Genomic DNA, 14,554 nt, shown 5'->3' on the forward strand with positions numbered 1-14,554 from the left:
TTGAAAGTGTCTAAAGAGAAGCACACTTATGTTTATCCACACTTCCCGGCACTGACCCGTTTTCCTCTTGCGTGTTTTAACATCCACCACTGCAGCATGATTCTTCTCCGTGAAGTGCTTCAGCAGGATCATGTTGTGGCGTTCGTTGGCGTTGTCGATAAACACCGTCTGGGTTCCCACACACAACACCTGGCAGAGAGCGCATGTTTCAGTGAACTCTGACATTATGGAGGGTTAAAATGCAGGAGCTGGGCGGCGCTTACCTCCGGGAAGCCCACCAGCACCAGCAGGGTGAAGAGGTTGGTGTGTTTCAGGGTCTGAGGCAGCTGCTGAACGCAGTGATCGGTGAAAGCAGCAATGACTGCACTCCACTCAGGGCAAGCGTTCAGGCTGTGTAAAATGTCTGCAACTGTGCATGCCCAGTCCAGACCAATACGACTGGAAACACAGAAACGAGGAAATGCTCACTGCACTCAGAAGTGATGGCACCCCAGGTACAAAGCTGTATGATAAAAGCCAAGGAAAGATGGACAAATCTCCAAAAAGGCATCAGATGGGGGCATTCTTGTAATAAGTTTGGGCACCCTGCACAGTTAATACCATTTATTAAATATAATTATGAACTAGATATATAGCATTACTTGTGATAATGCAGGTGTAAATGCTGTAAGCTCAATTTGACCACTGAAGATGCTAGTGCTGATAGCTGAAGATGCTGAAATCGATGGTTAAAAACACTGAAGCTGATAGCCAGCTAAAATATTAGCTAAATGCCAAATTAGCCAAAAAAACTAAAAACAAAACTAAGGTTAGCCAAAACAGCTAGCATGTAGCTGAAAAAATGGCTAAACTTCAAAATGTCCTAAAAAAACAGAAAAAAGCCTAAATTAGGTAAAATGTAAATATTGGTGTAAATATTAGCCTAATTCCAAAACAGCCTAAAAAACTTCAAAAGAAAAGCCTAAGCTAGCCAAAACAGCTAGCATGAAGCTGAAATATTAGCAAAACTCAAAAATAGTCTAAAAGATCTTAGTAAATACCAAAATAGTCCAAAAAGTTAGCAGAATGCTAATTTCTAAAACTTTTAAACTGTAACTTTTTAACTTAATTATGAATAATAAAAAGGCAGGAATATTATTCCAAAATAAATCAACTTAAACCTTAAGTAACTTTCAATATTTTACTCTCCATAAAAATAGATTTTGTCAAAATTATACAAGTTAGAAACAAGCGCAAGATAAACATTGGGCCATTAAGGACAATAAAATTAAATGATCTGGAGGGCCGGATAAAATTACCCGGAGGGCCAGATCCGGCCCCCGGGCCTTGACTTGTAGTATATGTCAAAAGGTAAACAACAACGTTGTAGTGGGGGGGATTGGGAAGGCCTCTGCAAAACCTTCAATTTATGCGTCTTATGGTCATATATACCAAAATACCTCTGTGTGGCGATCTAAACGACAGTTTTTGATCGAATTCTCTAGGCGACCGCCTGGTGGCTGCAGGGTGGCAATTGTAATCTGACAGTGGCAGTCACATTTTTTTTTTTATATCCGTCAGTCACCGTCCTCATAGATTTAGAGGTCGTACAGAAGCATTCCGGTGGCAGAAATGTTCCCTGTCATTTTTTGCGTTTGTGCATACACTCAAGCTCTCTGAGCGCACTGAGGAGCACTGTGAGCAACCCCCCCACCCCGCGTTTGCTGCACGAGCCATTCTGAGGGCACCCCCCCAGCTGTCACAGTGACTTCTCTCGATGTCTTTTTCTCCTTTTTGTGGTATTTGCATCAGAAAATAAAAAAGATGAGCTTGTTTGAGCAATTATGTAAGCGTGTGAATAAAGGATTAAAGAATGGTTCTCAGCTGACCGCTTCCATTTGTTCATGTTAAGGATCTGTTTGGGTTGTTTGTGAATGCCACATCTCTAATTAATTTGAGTTTGTAATATGTCATTTTGATCGCTGCAAAAACAGACAAGAATGTCTGGTCTGTAATCTGACAGTTTTTGGAGATTTTTCTATCTTTCTACCTTTCTTTGGCTTCTTTATGGGGTACCCACTGTACAAAAGAGTTACTAGTCTTTAGGAATGTAGCAAATACTGCTGGGGTTCTTTCATTACCTGTCTAAACAAACTGCCCCGAGGCCGAACAGCAGCTGGGCGGTCTTCCAGCCCTGGGTTCCCGAACAAGCTCCCTCCGCCTGTGTCAGCAGGTCATATTTGTCGGCGAGGGCTTCTGTGACGGCCGCGTCCGCCTCCAGCGGAGAGAGGCGCAGCAGCAGCTGACCCAGGAGCCCGAGGGTCAGGTGGTACGTTTCGTTGAGAGATCCCGCGTTGAAAATGACGGCCTTGAAGAGCTGCGGCAGGATGGAGCTGCAGCTGGGCAGGGACGAGACGCTGTCCTGAGGACACAACAGATGGACGCGTTGTCAACATTAGATTAAAGTGTGGGGATAAAGTGAAGTTTCACTGCTGGGCGTCCGTTCATACCTGCTTGACGGGGGGAAGCATTGCAGCGAGCAGCCCCAGGATCCTCTCTCTGGAGCATTCGGAGAACACGTGTTCCTGAAGGGGGATCTGGGGGAGCCTCTCAGTCGCCTCCCTGGCACCATCAGATGAAGGAGACTTCACTTCTCTTTGTACCGACTCTGAAGCTGAAGATTCAGACAGTTGTGTGAATGTCACAACCACCACTGGAGAAGCTCCGACTTCCTGGAGGTCATGTGAGGTCTCACCTCGGACCACAGGAGAAAGAGGATCTTCACTGGACAGAGACGGCGTCTGGCTGAGGCTTGGAGACTCCAGGGTGTCTTGCGTAACCAGTTTTTTTTTCTCCTGCCCCTCAGAGGTTGGAAGCAATAACCCCTCCTGGGGTGCAGAGGGGGGGGAACTCAGCTCCTTTTCTTTTTTCTCTTTGGAGGAGGGTTTATTCTAGAGAGGGAAGATTAAAATCCTTACTGTCTGCTTTACAATACTTCTGAAAACATTGCGCACAAGATAATTTATGTCGTTTTGCTATTCTGTCCCGCAGCAGTCCTAGACTGCATTATTTTTGCAATTTTTTCTTGCTGTTCCTTTGAGCAAATATTTTGTCCCTGCCAGATGCTTAAATGCTCGCCAAAATGTACACTAGTACCCAGTGAAGATTAACTTTGGTCAAAGTGAACGACCCTCCCCCTCAAAAAATGATGACATCAAAGCAGGAGAAACCGTCAAAAAAATGAAGAAGCCAAAATCTCTTATAGGGTTCAAAAATATTTAAAAATCCACTAACAAAACCAAAAAAACAAATGACAGGGATATCCAAAAGGATTTTTGAAATTATTATGGGATGGTCAGTGTGAATTTTGATGATTTTCACATTTTTACACAGTATGGGCAAAATATTTTGCCCGAGCGAGTTTCATGAAATTTCACACACATCACCAGCATGAATGTACAACCAAAGTTTTGTTGACCTTTGACCTTAGGAAGAGGCTGCCATCTAGAATTTTCAACAAAAATCCCCTTTAGTTCCAGCTACACAGTAAAACTCCTCGTGGAGATTTTGAACTATCGCCTCTCAACTCCTAGAGAATGATTGGAAAGCTACTTGGAAAAAACGGATGGAATTAGATTGATCTGTGAAGCTTAAATTGATTAATTGATTTTATCATCCCAGCCTTATTCCCGGTCCAGGGGGCTGTGTCTGAATGACAGCCACTTCTGCTGTGTTTCTGTGTCTCTGTGGCTGAGCTTGGAGGCTCTCTGTCTAGTAGTAACCCGAGAGGCAAAAATTCAAATTAGGAGACCTTTTTCCTTTTTTTGATGCCTCAATGAGGCCCCCCAGCCGCACTCTGTCTGCCGACATTTTGAGTGAATGAGCTTCACCGCGGGATCAAAAGCCGGCGATCTGCTCAGAGTGTATCCCACCTTCTCCCCAAAGTAACCGCATGAGCTCTGCAAAGCGGCTCCAGCAGGTAAATGGAAAAGATGAAAGTTCAGGACAAAAACGCTCACTTTAGATTAATATTCTACTCGCTGATCGAGTCACTGAAAACGTCACGTGCCCAGACAGATGCAACGCAACGACCTGTCAAACTTCAGATATTTAAATTTTGGCTACACTGATTTGTGCCTCGTCGCTCAAATCGAGCTGCTGGTTGACCTTCTCGCCCAACCGTCGCTCAAATTGTGTCGCGGGACTTCAGATGGCCTCATGTCCTGTCTGTTCCATTGGCTTAACATTGGAACTGGCCGCTTTCGTCGCGTGAATTGCGTTCAGTGTGAATGCACCTTAAGAAGGTACGCTAATGAGTGTTTAAGACATAGGATTTCAGAAAAATAGCGTGAGGACTGATGTGGATCATTTTAAAAGTTGTTTTTATGAGCCTGCATTCATCCCATCCCATTTAATGAGTTGCTTTTGCATCACTGCTCCACATTTGTGTTTATGTCCCCAAATACCCGACTATGGTGACAATTTTGTGTTCCCCTCTAAGAACAGAACGTATTCAGACTGAGCCATTTCAGAGCAAACCGAAGTGCAGTCTGAGACCACCTCAAAAGATCCGCTTGGGTGTATTCAGACTAAAAATTTGTTGCAGATTATCAAATAAAAAGGAACTCTGGTTCACTTTAAGCAAACCAAATGTGTTCAGCCTGAATAAACCTTTATTTTTATTGTTCGAGTTTAGACCACTTTTGTCAAAAATGTTCTCTTTAACTTCTGAGTAAACCATCCCCATCATATAAATTGACCCCATATCAACAAGATTGATTTATTTCACTGTTTTAACTGACTTCTCCATATTTCTATACTGACTGACTTTCAAATTTAAGATTGCAGAAGTCCACAGTGATTTATGAATAGGGTTTAGGCTTTAATTTAAGGTATCACGTCAGATGTGTTCATCACCTTGTCTCTGGGAGATGATGGAGAGCAGACGGCTGCAGTGCTACCAGGGAGCGAGGAGGTGTCGGTGGTCATACTGAGCTCCTGAGAGGACTCGGGAGAGACTGGACAGAGCTCACTGTCAGAGGCTAGTTCATTGGAGGACAGCAGAGCAAGCAAGGCGGAGGAACGGAGGCCTGTGGAGAAATGAAATACAATCCAAAAAGGTTACAGTTTGTTTTTCACTCTTTTGGCCAAATCCTTCCAAAACAAAAGAAAAATCTTTTTCCAAAAGCCAATTCTGCTTGCAAAAGAATTTGTACAAGTTGCATAAAAGATGCATTTATTCTGCTAAGAATTGTGGTTTCGACTTGCCTTTGCCAGTCTGTCCCTTCAACAAGCAGTCTGTGATGAGCTGCGAGCAGCACGTCTGCAGAGAAGAAGCCCGCTCCAGAGTCTGGTTGTCCAAAGTCTCTCCTTCCATCTGCCTCTCGCTGGTAAGTTCTGACGTAAACAGAGCCAGAGCGGCAAACAGAAGCCACGAGTAGTTGTGGATGTAAGGCTGGATCAGACGGTGGCGGTCGCTGATCCGTATGGTCACCATGGGGTAAACTGTGATCCGGTGTGTTGGCAGGTGACTGAAAGTAATGAAGGACTTCATAAGGTGTTTCAGAAAAACATTAAGCAGCGCAAGCTTTCACAGAATGTCTCACCTGTCCGGATATTTCTTGGCGTTGTAGCATCCGAAACACAAGTCAAAGTCCTCACACACGTTACAGTTGATCCTGCTGCCCACGATGAGCCCCTGGCAGTGGTCGCAGGCATACTCCATGTTCACCATTTCATGGTCATCTTCGTGGCCCTCAGGTTTGACGCCACCTGCACAAACACATTTTGATCCATTCAGATACAGAACCTGTGTTGCTGGGTTTACTGGGACGTGTGTGAACTGACTGAGGAAGCAGGTTTTGCAAAGGTCCATGTCCATGCACTGCAGACATCTGTAGCGATGCCACGGCGCCATTCTGTCACAGCCGTCGCAGGAGATCACCACGTTGAGCAGGTCGCAGTACCGAGCGATGAACATGTGCATCTGTGGGGAAAGGTTTTATTTACGTCTAAAACAAAAGGGGAAAAGTTCATCTATGAGGTCCTTCCTTACCTTCCTCTTGTCCTCCACAGAGTCCTCTTCATCGATTTTGTCATACCACTTCTCAAACATGCCATCCATGCACTCATCCATCCACTCCTGGTTCTTCTTGTAGTCTGCAATTTCATCCTCCTCTGTCCACTGGCTGAATATGGACCAGCAAATCCAATCAAATAAAAAGAAGCATTCATATTTTAGCTCTAAAAACTGCTAAAACGATGCATTTTAGTCTCATCAAAGCTGGAGCACGACATCACCTGATGGCCACATCGTGAACGCTGATGTTTTCCTGCGACATGCTGAGGAGGAGGTCTGGAAGCTTGATGCTCTGGAAGAGCGGGAGGTCCTGCACCTCCCAGTTCATGTCAAGGAGGTGCAGCAGGCAGGTCTGCACACATGACAGGGCAGGAAGCAGCACTCTGGAGGGCAGAGATTAGGATTAAGAACGTCACTTTGTTTTTTATTTCCCCAATTCTGAATAAATTTTTGGAGTGAGGAGCAAAAACGTACTTTTCATTGAGGCCGTTGAAGTTCTGAACAGCTTCTACCAGCATGAGCACCAGCTGATGGTAGGAAGACCTCACTTCTTCTCCAAGCTTCTGTCCGCTGTCTGACAACTGAGAGAAATAACTAAAAAAGAAAAGAAAAACAAATTATAGTTTTGACTTGTTTGTAATATTGACTTGTTTTCAAATTTCTAAATGAGCTCAACAGCATGTACTGTTGTACCATAATTTATTGGAACTACAGTGTTTTTTTTTTTTACTTGAAAGGAGTGCAGCAATTATGTCCAAAAAAAAGACTAGGCCTTGGTATCGCCAACAATTTCCTGCCTCTTCTTGAAGGCGTTTCAGTTTGGCCACTAGGTGGCAATCGCGCTGTAGCATTACAGCTTATTCCAAAAGAAGAAGAAAGTATGAGCAAAAAAACTGTTTCAGACCACAAATGGTTACTTAAAAAAATATAGTTTGGACAATTCCTACCTGTGAGTTTATAAAGATGTTCATTTAGTCAGTAATGTATGTTTAGGTCGCCCGTTAGCATTAGCCATCCAATGGGAAATCCCATTAGATGTTAGCATCAAGCTAGCTGACTTTAGCTTTAACTGTTAGATCGATTTCTACTTTTATGGATCAATTATTGATCTATTATGCTTAGATCGATTAATCAATTTCGTCAACCCAGCCCTAAAAATGACTATGCAAACTGATATTTAAAGTCTATAGAAATATGTAAAACAGCTGTAGCACAGAAATGCTAGATCGTATGTCTGCTATGTTTGAAAGGAGGTAGAATGAATATCTGTGCATTCACATCATTCTCAACCAACACAAATTAGTCAACCGTGTTCAAGAGCTGACTTGATTTTTTTTTCTGAACACCTGTCCTTATTTTTTCCAAAATCTTTTGAAATAATTCTCGTTAAAAAAAAGAAAGAAAATAAAGTGGTTTCTGGAGGTGAAAAAAAAGACAGATGTACCTGGTGAAGTCTTTCTGACATGTCAGCAGCTCCTGCAGGAACAGGATGCAGGGCGCTTGGAAGAGGTGTGGCTGTCCCAAAGAGCGTAAACACTGCTGAACCATCTGCAGGACTCTGCACACGCTCAGAACCTGCGCTTTGGTCAGGGCCAGGGTCTGCAGGATGCTGCAGGAACAACAACCGATGACCTCAGCTTGAAATGCTCTACTTACACATGCACTACAAACATTTCTTATTTTGGAAAAAAAAAAGTTGATTCAAAAGTAGCTACCTAGCAGTTGTGAGAGCCTGGTCCTTGATGAAGTTCAGGATGTGTTTAAGTATTGGATAATGATCTTTGACAGAGGGGGTCACCTGGGGCTCCTCGACAGAGCGGAAAGAGAGGAGGCGGCAGCGTGTTCGGCTGAAAGGATCTTTGCGGGAGAAAGCAGAGGGAGAGGCTTGCTCCGTTGCCTGGGATGGGAGACCTTCGGTGGAGTCTTTGTGGTGCTGCTTGCTGCTCTCAGAGGAGCAGTTCTGACCTGTGACACTGGATGCCTGACTCAGTCCAGCCTGGGCTTCACTGCTCTCTTCAGACCGTCCAGTCTGTGGTTCGAGAGCGGAGCTGGCTTGGAAACCTCCCTCAGTGACTGGATTTGATTGAAGGAGTGAAGACGCAGTTCCCTCAATCACTTTAGAGGAAGATTTCCCACAAGGAGCAAATCGGAAAAGCAACAAGCTTTTTTCTATGCACATCTCCGCTGAAGCAAAGAAAAAGGTACAACATTAGCAAACAACAATCACCTTAAGTTAAGTTAAGGTGGAGTCCTTACCTAGGGTCTCCATGGTAACCTCCTGATGAGCGTCTTCTTTGTCGTCAGGAACATTCATTTTGCCAACCAGGTACCTCTGCTTCATTTCCAGCTGATAGTGAGTAAATAGCAGAACTTCCTTATTAGAATCAGGAGAAGACGACCAACAGAACTCCTCGTCTGTTGAACTCACCATCCATGTTCTGATGCCGTCAGCCAGAGAGTAAACCTGCACAAACTCCTCCCCCAGAGGCGTCTTACAGTCGTGGTTAACTGCTCAAACAGAGTGAAAACAGTCAACAACAAAGCTCAGTTAAGAAGCAGACGTGATCCGTCCTGGGAGGACTAGGAGAAGCCAGCTCTTACCATATTTCAGCAGGGCCAGGCTAAGCCCTGGAGTGTGGTACACCATGGCTGCCCAAATGGCATTCACAGCTTGGTCTGTTTTTGAACCGGCTGCGATTTCATTTCTGACGTGCTGTTTTTTGCAAGACATCATGAGGAGCTTCATCAGCTCTGTTCTACTGTCTGCCGTTTGTTGGGAAGGGTTCCAACGAGCGAAATCCTCCAGGAAGACCACCAACTCCTCAATAGTCCACAAGGATTTCTGCAGAAAGGAAAAAGAGTAAATATCTCTTAAAGATTCACTCCAAAGAAATACTACCAGCAAATGTTTTTAGCCTGATCGCTACAGGGAGCGGTGTCTGTGGATATCTCACTTAGAATGTATGGAAGACCTGGATGATTTTGAAAGATCAGGTTTATTTATTGTGTAGAGTTCTACAAAAACATCACGTCTGGGTTCATGGGATCATTCCGAGATTCGGAGAGCTAGTTCACTCTCAGCCCGGGGGGCTGTGTTGCTTAGCTGCTTCCGCTGTGTTTCTGTGTCTCTGTGACGGAGTTTGAAGACTCACTATCTTGCAAATTACGGGATTTTTTTATTATAATTTTCTCAATTAAAATAAGAAAAGTATCACAAAGTTCTAGAATATCAAGTGAGCGAGCTCCGCTGACTCCCGGGAGGCTGGCTGGTTCCAACCCAGCACATGCAAAAGGCTGACGATCTGTCCCGAGTGTATCCTGCCTTTGCCCAACAGCGACCGGACGAGGTCTGGTAACCCCGCGCCTCCAGCAGGTTAAGAAATAAGATGCAAGTTCAGGACAAAAATGCTCGCATTGGACTCGCTGATCGAGTGACGGAAAACGTCATTCTCAAAACTGAGTTCCTGATTGGTAGATGCAAAGAGGCGACCTGCCAAAATGGAGATATTTGATCTCTGCCCACGCTGCTTCCAGACCAGCGCGCCTGTCGCTCAAATTGTGCAGCTGGACTTCAGATTCCCTCAATTCGCGTCTTTACTGTTGACATAACATTAAAACTGGCTGCCTCTGCTGTGTGAATTGCGTTCGGTGTGAACGCAGCATAATGAACTATTGCCGCTCTGTAGAAACCAAACAGGATTTTAGAGTTTGCCTTAATGAAATGGATCAAAAGATGATCGGAGTGGGTCTACAACTTAATTTATCACGACAATGAAGTCCTACGAATGCAACCCTAATAAATTCATCTGCATGAAGCAGGTTCATTTTTACCTGGTCTGTTCTACTGTGATTGGTGTCCCGTGTTTCGCACAGGCCGTGTCGCAGGATGGGTTTCCACAGCGGGGAAGACTGAACGTGGGACATTTTTCCTGCTGGAAGCTCCTTCACACTGCAAACCTCTGAAACACACCAACCAGAAAACATGTCCATGGATTTTAGGCAGGCAGCAGAAAAATAAAACAAGGAATTTCACTGGTGGAAACTTAAAATATAAAATGGAAGATTTCTGTTTAAAAAGGGGGTTTCCAGGTGATCTCACCATAAGGGGATTTCAGTGCCAGGGTTCTAGAAGCAAGGCGACCCATCAGGCGAGCCACCAGCAGCTGCAGGTCAGACATCCATGAAAGGGTGATGTCTGGCAGCCCTAGAGCTGTCACAGTGAACTTGTAACCCCATTCGTTATTGCTGCTGTCAGAGTGAAAGAGGAACTGCAGCTGAGGGCCCGTGTCAAACGTCACCTTCTGCAAGAGCAAAGACAGAGACGTGAAGGACTTCTGCATTCCACTCACATTTAAACACCATTGGTTACTTTACCTTTGGCCATTTCTCAGTTCCAACTTTCATATCGTAGCGCACCTTCCCACCTCGAGAGTCTGTGAATTCTAGGTAGTCGTATCTGTGTTTAACAAGACAGTTAAAATCTCACAGGCAGACGTAAGAACACAAACAGGGTTTTAAATAAGTTACCTCTTCTCCGTCTCACAGCGTTCATCAAACTCCACCTCAAATGAGGTGGCACCAGGACAGGCGAAGATGGAGGTCTCGTGACGGCTGTTCTCATAGTTGTGAGGGGACTCCATGCTCCAGGTTCTCAGCACCACCGGCTGCTGAGGCTGGTGCCAGCTCTCACAGTCCCCCTTAGAGTGAAACAAAATGATGTTTTCTGTAATTGGTGACAACTCGATAATCCTTACACGTGTGATTTTTTTCTGTCAGTATGCATTTATCACCTTAGAAAATATGTCTCCAGTATCGCTTGATAGACTTTTGAGAAGCTCAACCAGAGAGGAGAAGCTCTTGAGCAGCACACTGTGAGGGATGTCCAAAGAGCACAGCTCCAAGAGGAAAATCATCTGCAGGAAGTCAAAACGAACCAGAACAATCAGTGCAAAACTCCTACATGAAATACATCTAAAAAATAAATCATGAGGTAAGAATGTGGAGGGTTACCAGCTGTCTGAAGATGGTGGCCAGGATGGAGCTGCCCAACTTCTCAGAGATTTCTGCACTGGTGTACCTCTCCAGCAGAGAACCGAGAACCGCTTTGATGGTTTCCAGGAACTGATCCACATCTGTTAAAACAGACGGTGAAGACAGTTTCAAGAACCCTATTTCAACCAAAAAACAAAGATATATTTTTTTATATTTCAGCATTCACATTATAGTGATTCTCCTGCTCCTTTCTGTACGTTTTTCAGCATGTAAAAACTCAATCATACTTTCAGTAATTTCAGTAATCTTGGCATCAAAACACTCAGCTCGTTCAGAACATTATTGTTTGTACTTTTGGTATTCATAAACTTTATAGTTTTTGAAATATTGAGCAAATATACCCCTTAGGAAATGAATTAGAAATTGCTCAATTTCTTCAAAAACTTTATGCATTTTGAAATGTAACTTCCGCATACTTTCAGCTAGAGACACCCTTCAAACTTATAAATGTTCAGCAACTAATGGGTTTTTTAGAGCAATTTGGAATTTAACTTTTAATTTAGCAACAATGCCAGCTGTTTCTGGCTAATTTAGACATTTTTTGAGTTTTTTTATGTTAATATTTTAGCATTATGCTAGCTGTTTTTGACTAATGTAGACATTTTCTCAGCACTTTAGGCAAATTTTGAGTTTAGCTAATATTTTAGCATTGTGCTAGCTGTTTTAGCAAAATTAGGCATTTTTCCAGTTTTTTGGGTCTAATTTGGGGTTCAGCTAATATTTTGGAATCACGCTTTTATCAAAATGTTTCTTTTTTAGGTTCTCCAGGCGAATATGGAGTTTAGCTATTAATTTAGTTCTATGCTAGCTGTTTAAGGCAAAATTAGAAATGTTTCCAGTCCTTTAGGCAAATTTGGGGTTTAGCTAATATTTTAGCATTGTGCTAGCTGTTTTGGCAACACTTGACTTTTTTAAGTTCTTTAGGTAAATATGGAGTTTAGCTATTATTTTAGCATCATTCAAGCTATTTTAGCAAAATTAGGCATTTTTCCAGTTTTTTAGGCTAATTTGGGGTTTAGCTAACATTCTGGCATCATGTTAGCTGTTTTGTCAAAATTTTACTTTTTTAGGTTCTCCATGCAAATATGGAGTTTAGCTAATAATTTAGTTTTATCCAAGCTGTTTAAGGCAAAATTAGACATTTTCCAGTTTTTTAGGCTAATTTGAGGTTTAGCTGATATTTTGGCATCATGCTATCTGTTTTGTCAAAAATTAGCTTTTTTAAGTCAATTTTTCCAGTTTTTTTAGGCAAATATGGAGTTTAGCTAATACTTTATAATTATGCTACCTGTTTTGACAAAATTAGATATTTTTCAAAGTTTTTTTTTTTGTGGCAAATTTAGCAAATATTTTGGCATGCTATCAGCTTAAGCATTTTTAGCCATCTTTCATCTTCAGGGGGAACATTCAGCTGAGTATTGCAGGTGATGATATATGTCTAGTTTTATTTGCAATAATTAAACCAAAGTGAAATATTAGATTGTTTAGAAACACAAAAGGCTACCTTAAACACAAATAAAATCTAAACAAATAGAAACTGGAACATAAGTTAAGGATTCACTCATCATCAGCAGCATCAGTATCACTGTCTTACATTTCAGAAGGATGCTCCGGGCCAGATCTGAATCAACTGACGTAGAAGCTCCACCTTTGAGCTGCAAGTAACACCAAGACAGCAGACTTCCCTGTGAAGCCCAGAACAGGGACAGCAACGCTGTTCTGCTGGCTCCGCCGCTCTGATCCAACATCATGAGCTCGCACTGAAAGACAGAAGACAGTTCTTAAAGAAATATTAGCTAATGGAAAGATTTCACAACCAAAAACAAATAAAACAATTCTTATAAAGATTTAAAAAATGAGAATTAAAAAGGAAGAAGATTGTAAATCACCTCTTTAGTTGCCACCAGTAGCAGCGTCTCCATGACGGACAGGATTGGGCTGATGTCAAAGTCAGAGGGAGCTCCTTTAGGGGGCAGCAGGAGAAGGCCGATGGGATCTTGGTCGCTGCATTAAGAAAGCTTTTTTCACATTTCTGTAAGGAACTCCGACACTATGATTTGTATTTTTGCAGTACGCTTCTTACCTGAAGTAATTACACAAGGACTCAAACGTCACCTTGACTGATTCTGGCTGATCTTCTTCTGTAATATTTTTCTGAAAATTTTGATTTCTTTCATTATTTTAAGTTCAATCAGGTAATCAGTCTGAATAAAATGTAAATAATTTCAAACCAGGTTCATTAGGAGGAGAATTTTTCTAAACGCACCATCATGTGAAAGAGTTTTTTCCTTCTCTCGTGTTTGTCAGGGAAGAAAACTGCGGCTCCATTCAGAACAGCGTTCACTGCTTCCTTGTGCAGCACTTTTTCCACAAACGTCTCACCATCCGGACTGTCCACAACTGAAACACAAAATGCTGATCACTAACTTTGATCTTCACAGATCAATAAGGGTGTATTCAGAGTGGTAAAATCATTTGTTCCAGACGGGACTTAATTAGGTCCGGATCTGGTCTCGAACCTTGCATTTGGTCTGTATTCAGACTGCTGTCAAGGAGACTTTCTTGTTCCAGAACAAAGGATGTAAACAAAACCAAGTGACTAAAAATCTGTCTCAGAAAACGTGTGAAAGCATCTTTTAAAGAAATAAACACAAATAAAGATGACCTCATTGTGAGTTTTAAAATAGCTGCTGCATCCAAAGCAGAGATGAATGCTGGGAAAAAATGACCTAACTCAGTAAACTTATCAAACCTTATTCAGGTAAAGCTGGATCTAAAAGTTCAGAATAAAGTACTGGTAAGTTTCCTTAATTGCATGTTACACAAGAGGAAAGTAATAATTGAATTTTTTAAACGTATTTCTATATGCCAAGCTGTTATTTGCATTAAAAAAGCAAAAGTGGTTCATTGAGTTAATTGTCCTGATGTAAATCTCCCAGTGATCTCAAACTCTGAGCTGTTGTAACGTTGGTACCAGGCTGCAGAAAAAAGAAAAAAAAATACACAATCTACATTTTCTCTGTTTTATTTGTAATCTGATTCTAAAGGGAGATTTTTTTTGGAAAACTACTGGACTCTCTCCACCACATCTGACTCATTCTTGATGCATGTCGAGTCGATCGATCATGAGTTAAAAATGAATCCACTACTTTTTTATAACGGCTGCGCCGACCACTACATTGAAGCCCCAAAGCTACAAAGTTAACAAAGAACAAACGTATTTGGAAAGTTTATTTTCCCAGAAAAGATCCAGTGAGGAAACAGAAGAAGAGTCATTGACTTCAAAATAAAAGAAATCTACATTTAACGGTCAAAAACCAAACCAAGAACTCCAAATATGGAGTTATTGCAACAGTTGTTCCCAGAAACCACAATAATAATAAATAATATTCATTAACTGACTTTCTTATATCATAAAGATGCTGCTAATAAATTGGCACAAAA

General features: G+C 42.3%; 1 protein-coding gene across 5 annotated transcripts in view; it reads right to left on the minus strand.

Annotated features, from left to right (window-relative positions):
• The window catches only part of zzef1 (zinc finger, ZZ-type with EF hand domain 1), a 40,644-nt gene that overhangs the window by 12,785 nt on the left and 13,305 nt on the right, over positions 1-14,554 (minus strand). For 4 of the 5 annotated variants that reach the window (XM_024265663.2, XM_024265665.2, XM_024265664.2 and 1 more), the window contains 27 exons: positions 13,377-13,510; positions 13,194-13,264; positions 13,000-13,114; positions 12,705-12,870; positions 11,069-11,190; positions 10,849-10,971; positions 10,586-10,755; positions 10,433-10,514; positions 10,158-10,359; positions 9,890-10,017; positions 8,660-8,900; positions 8,487-8,566; positions 8,315-8,405; positions 7,774-8,242; positions 7,503-7,667; positions 6,533-6,652; positions 6,280-6,441; positions 6,035-6,167; positions 5,827-5,965; positions 5,586-5,751; positions 5,248-5,510; positions 4,897-5,069; positions 2,735-2,930; positions 2,490-2,653; positions 2,121-2,401; positions 264-438; positions 57-189 (listed from right to left, as the gene is read on the minus strand). In XM_024265663.2, coding sequence (XP_024121431.1) covers positions 57-189; positions 264-438; positions 2,121-2,401; positions 2,490-2,653; positions 2,735-2,930; positions 4,897-5,069; positions 5,248-5,510; positions 5,586-5,751; positions 5,827-5,965; positions 6,035-6,167; positions 6,280-6,441; positions 6,533-6,652; positions 7,503-7,667; positions 7,774-8,242; positions 8,315-8,405; positions 8,487-8,566; positions 8,660-8,900; positions 9,890-10,017; positions 10,158-10,359; positions 10,433-10,514; positions 10,586-10,755; positions 10,849-10,971; positions 11,069-11,190; positions 12,705-12,870; positions 13,000-13,114; positions 13,194-13,264; positions 13,377-13,510 — 4,464 coding nt within the window. The remainder of the gene's footprint in view (positions 1-56; positions 190-263; positions 439-2,120; positions 2,402-2,489; positions 2,654-2,734; positions 2,931-4,896; positions 5,070-5,247; positions 5,511-5,585; positions 5,752-5,826; positions 5,966-6,034; positions 6,168-6,279; positions 6,442-6,532; positions 6,653-7,502; positions 7,668-7,773; positions 8,243-8,314; positions 8,406-8,486; positions 8,567-8,659; positions 8,901-9,889; positions 10,018-10,157; positions 10,360-10,432; positions 10,515-10,585; positions 10,756-10,848; positions 10,972-11,068; positions 11,191-12,704; positions 12,871-12,999; positions 13,115-13,193; positions 13,265-13,376; positions 13,511-14,554) is intronic. The other variant, XM_024265666.2, reaches the window with a different exon arrangement.

This window comes from Oryzias melastigma, linkage group LG14, assembly GCF_002922805.2.
Source record: "Oryzias melastigma strain HK-1 linkage group LG14, ASM292280v2, whole genome shotgun sequence".
In the NCBI taxonomy this organism is placed as follows: domain Eukaryota; kingdom Metazoa; phylum Chordata; class Actinopteri; order Beloniformes; family Adrianichthyidae; genus Oryzias; species Oryzias melastigma.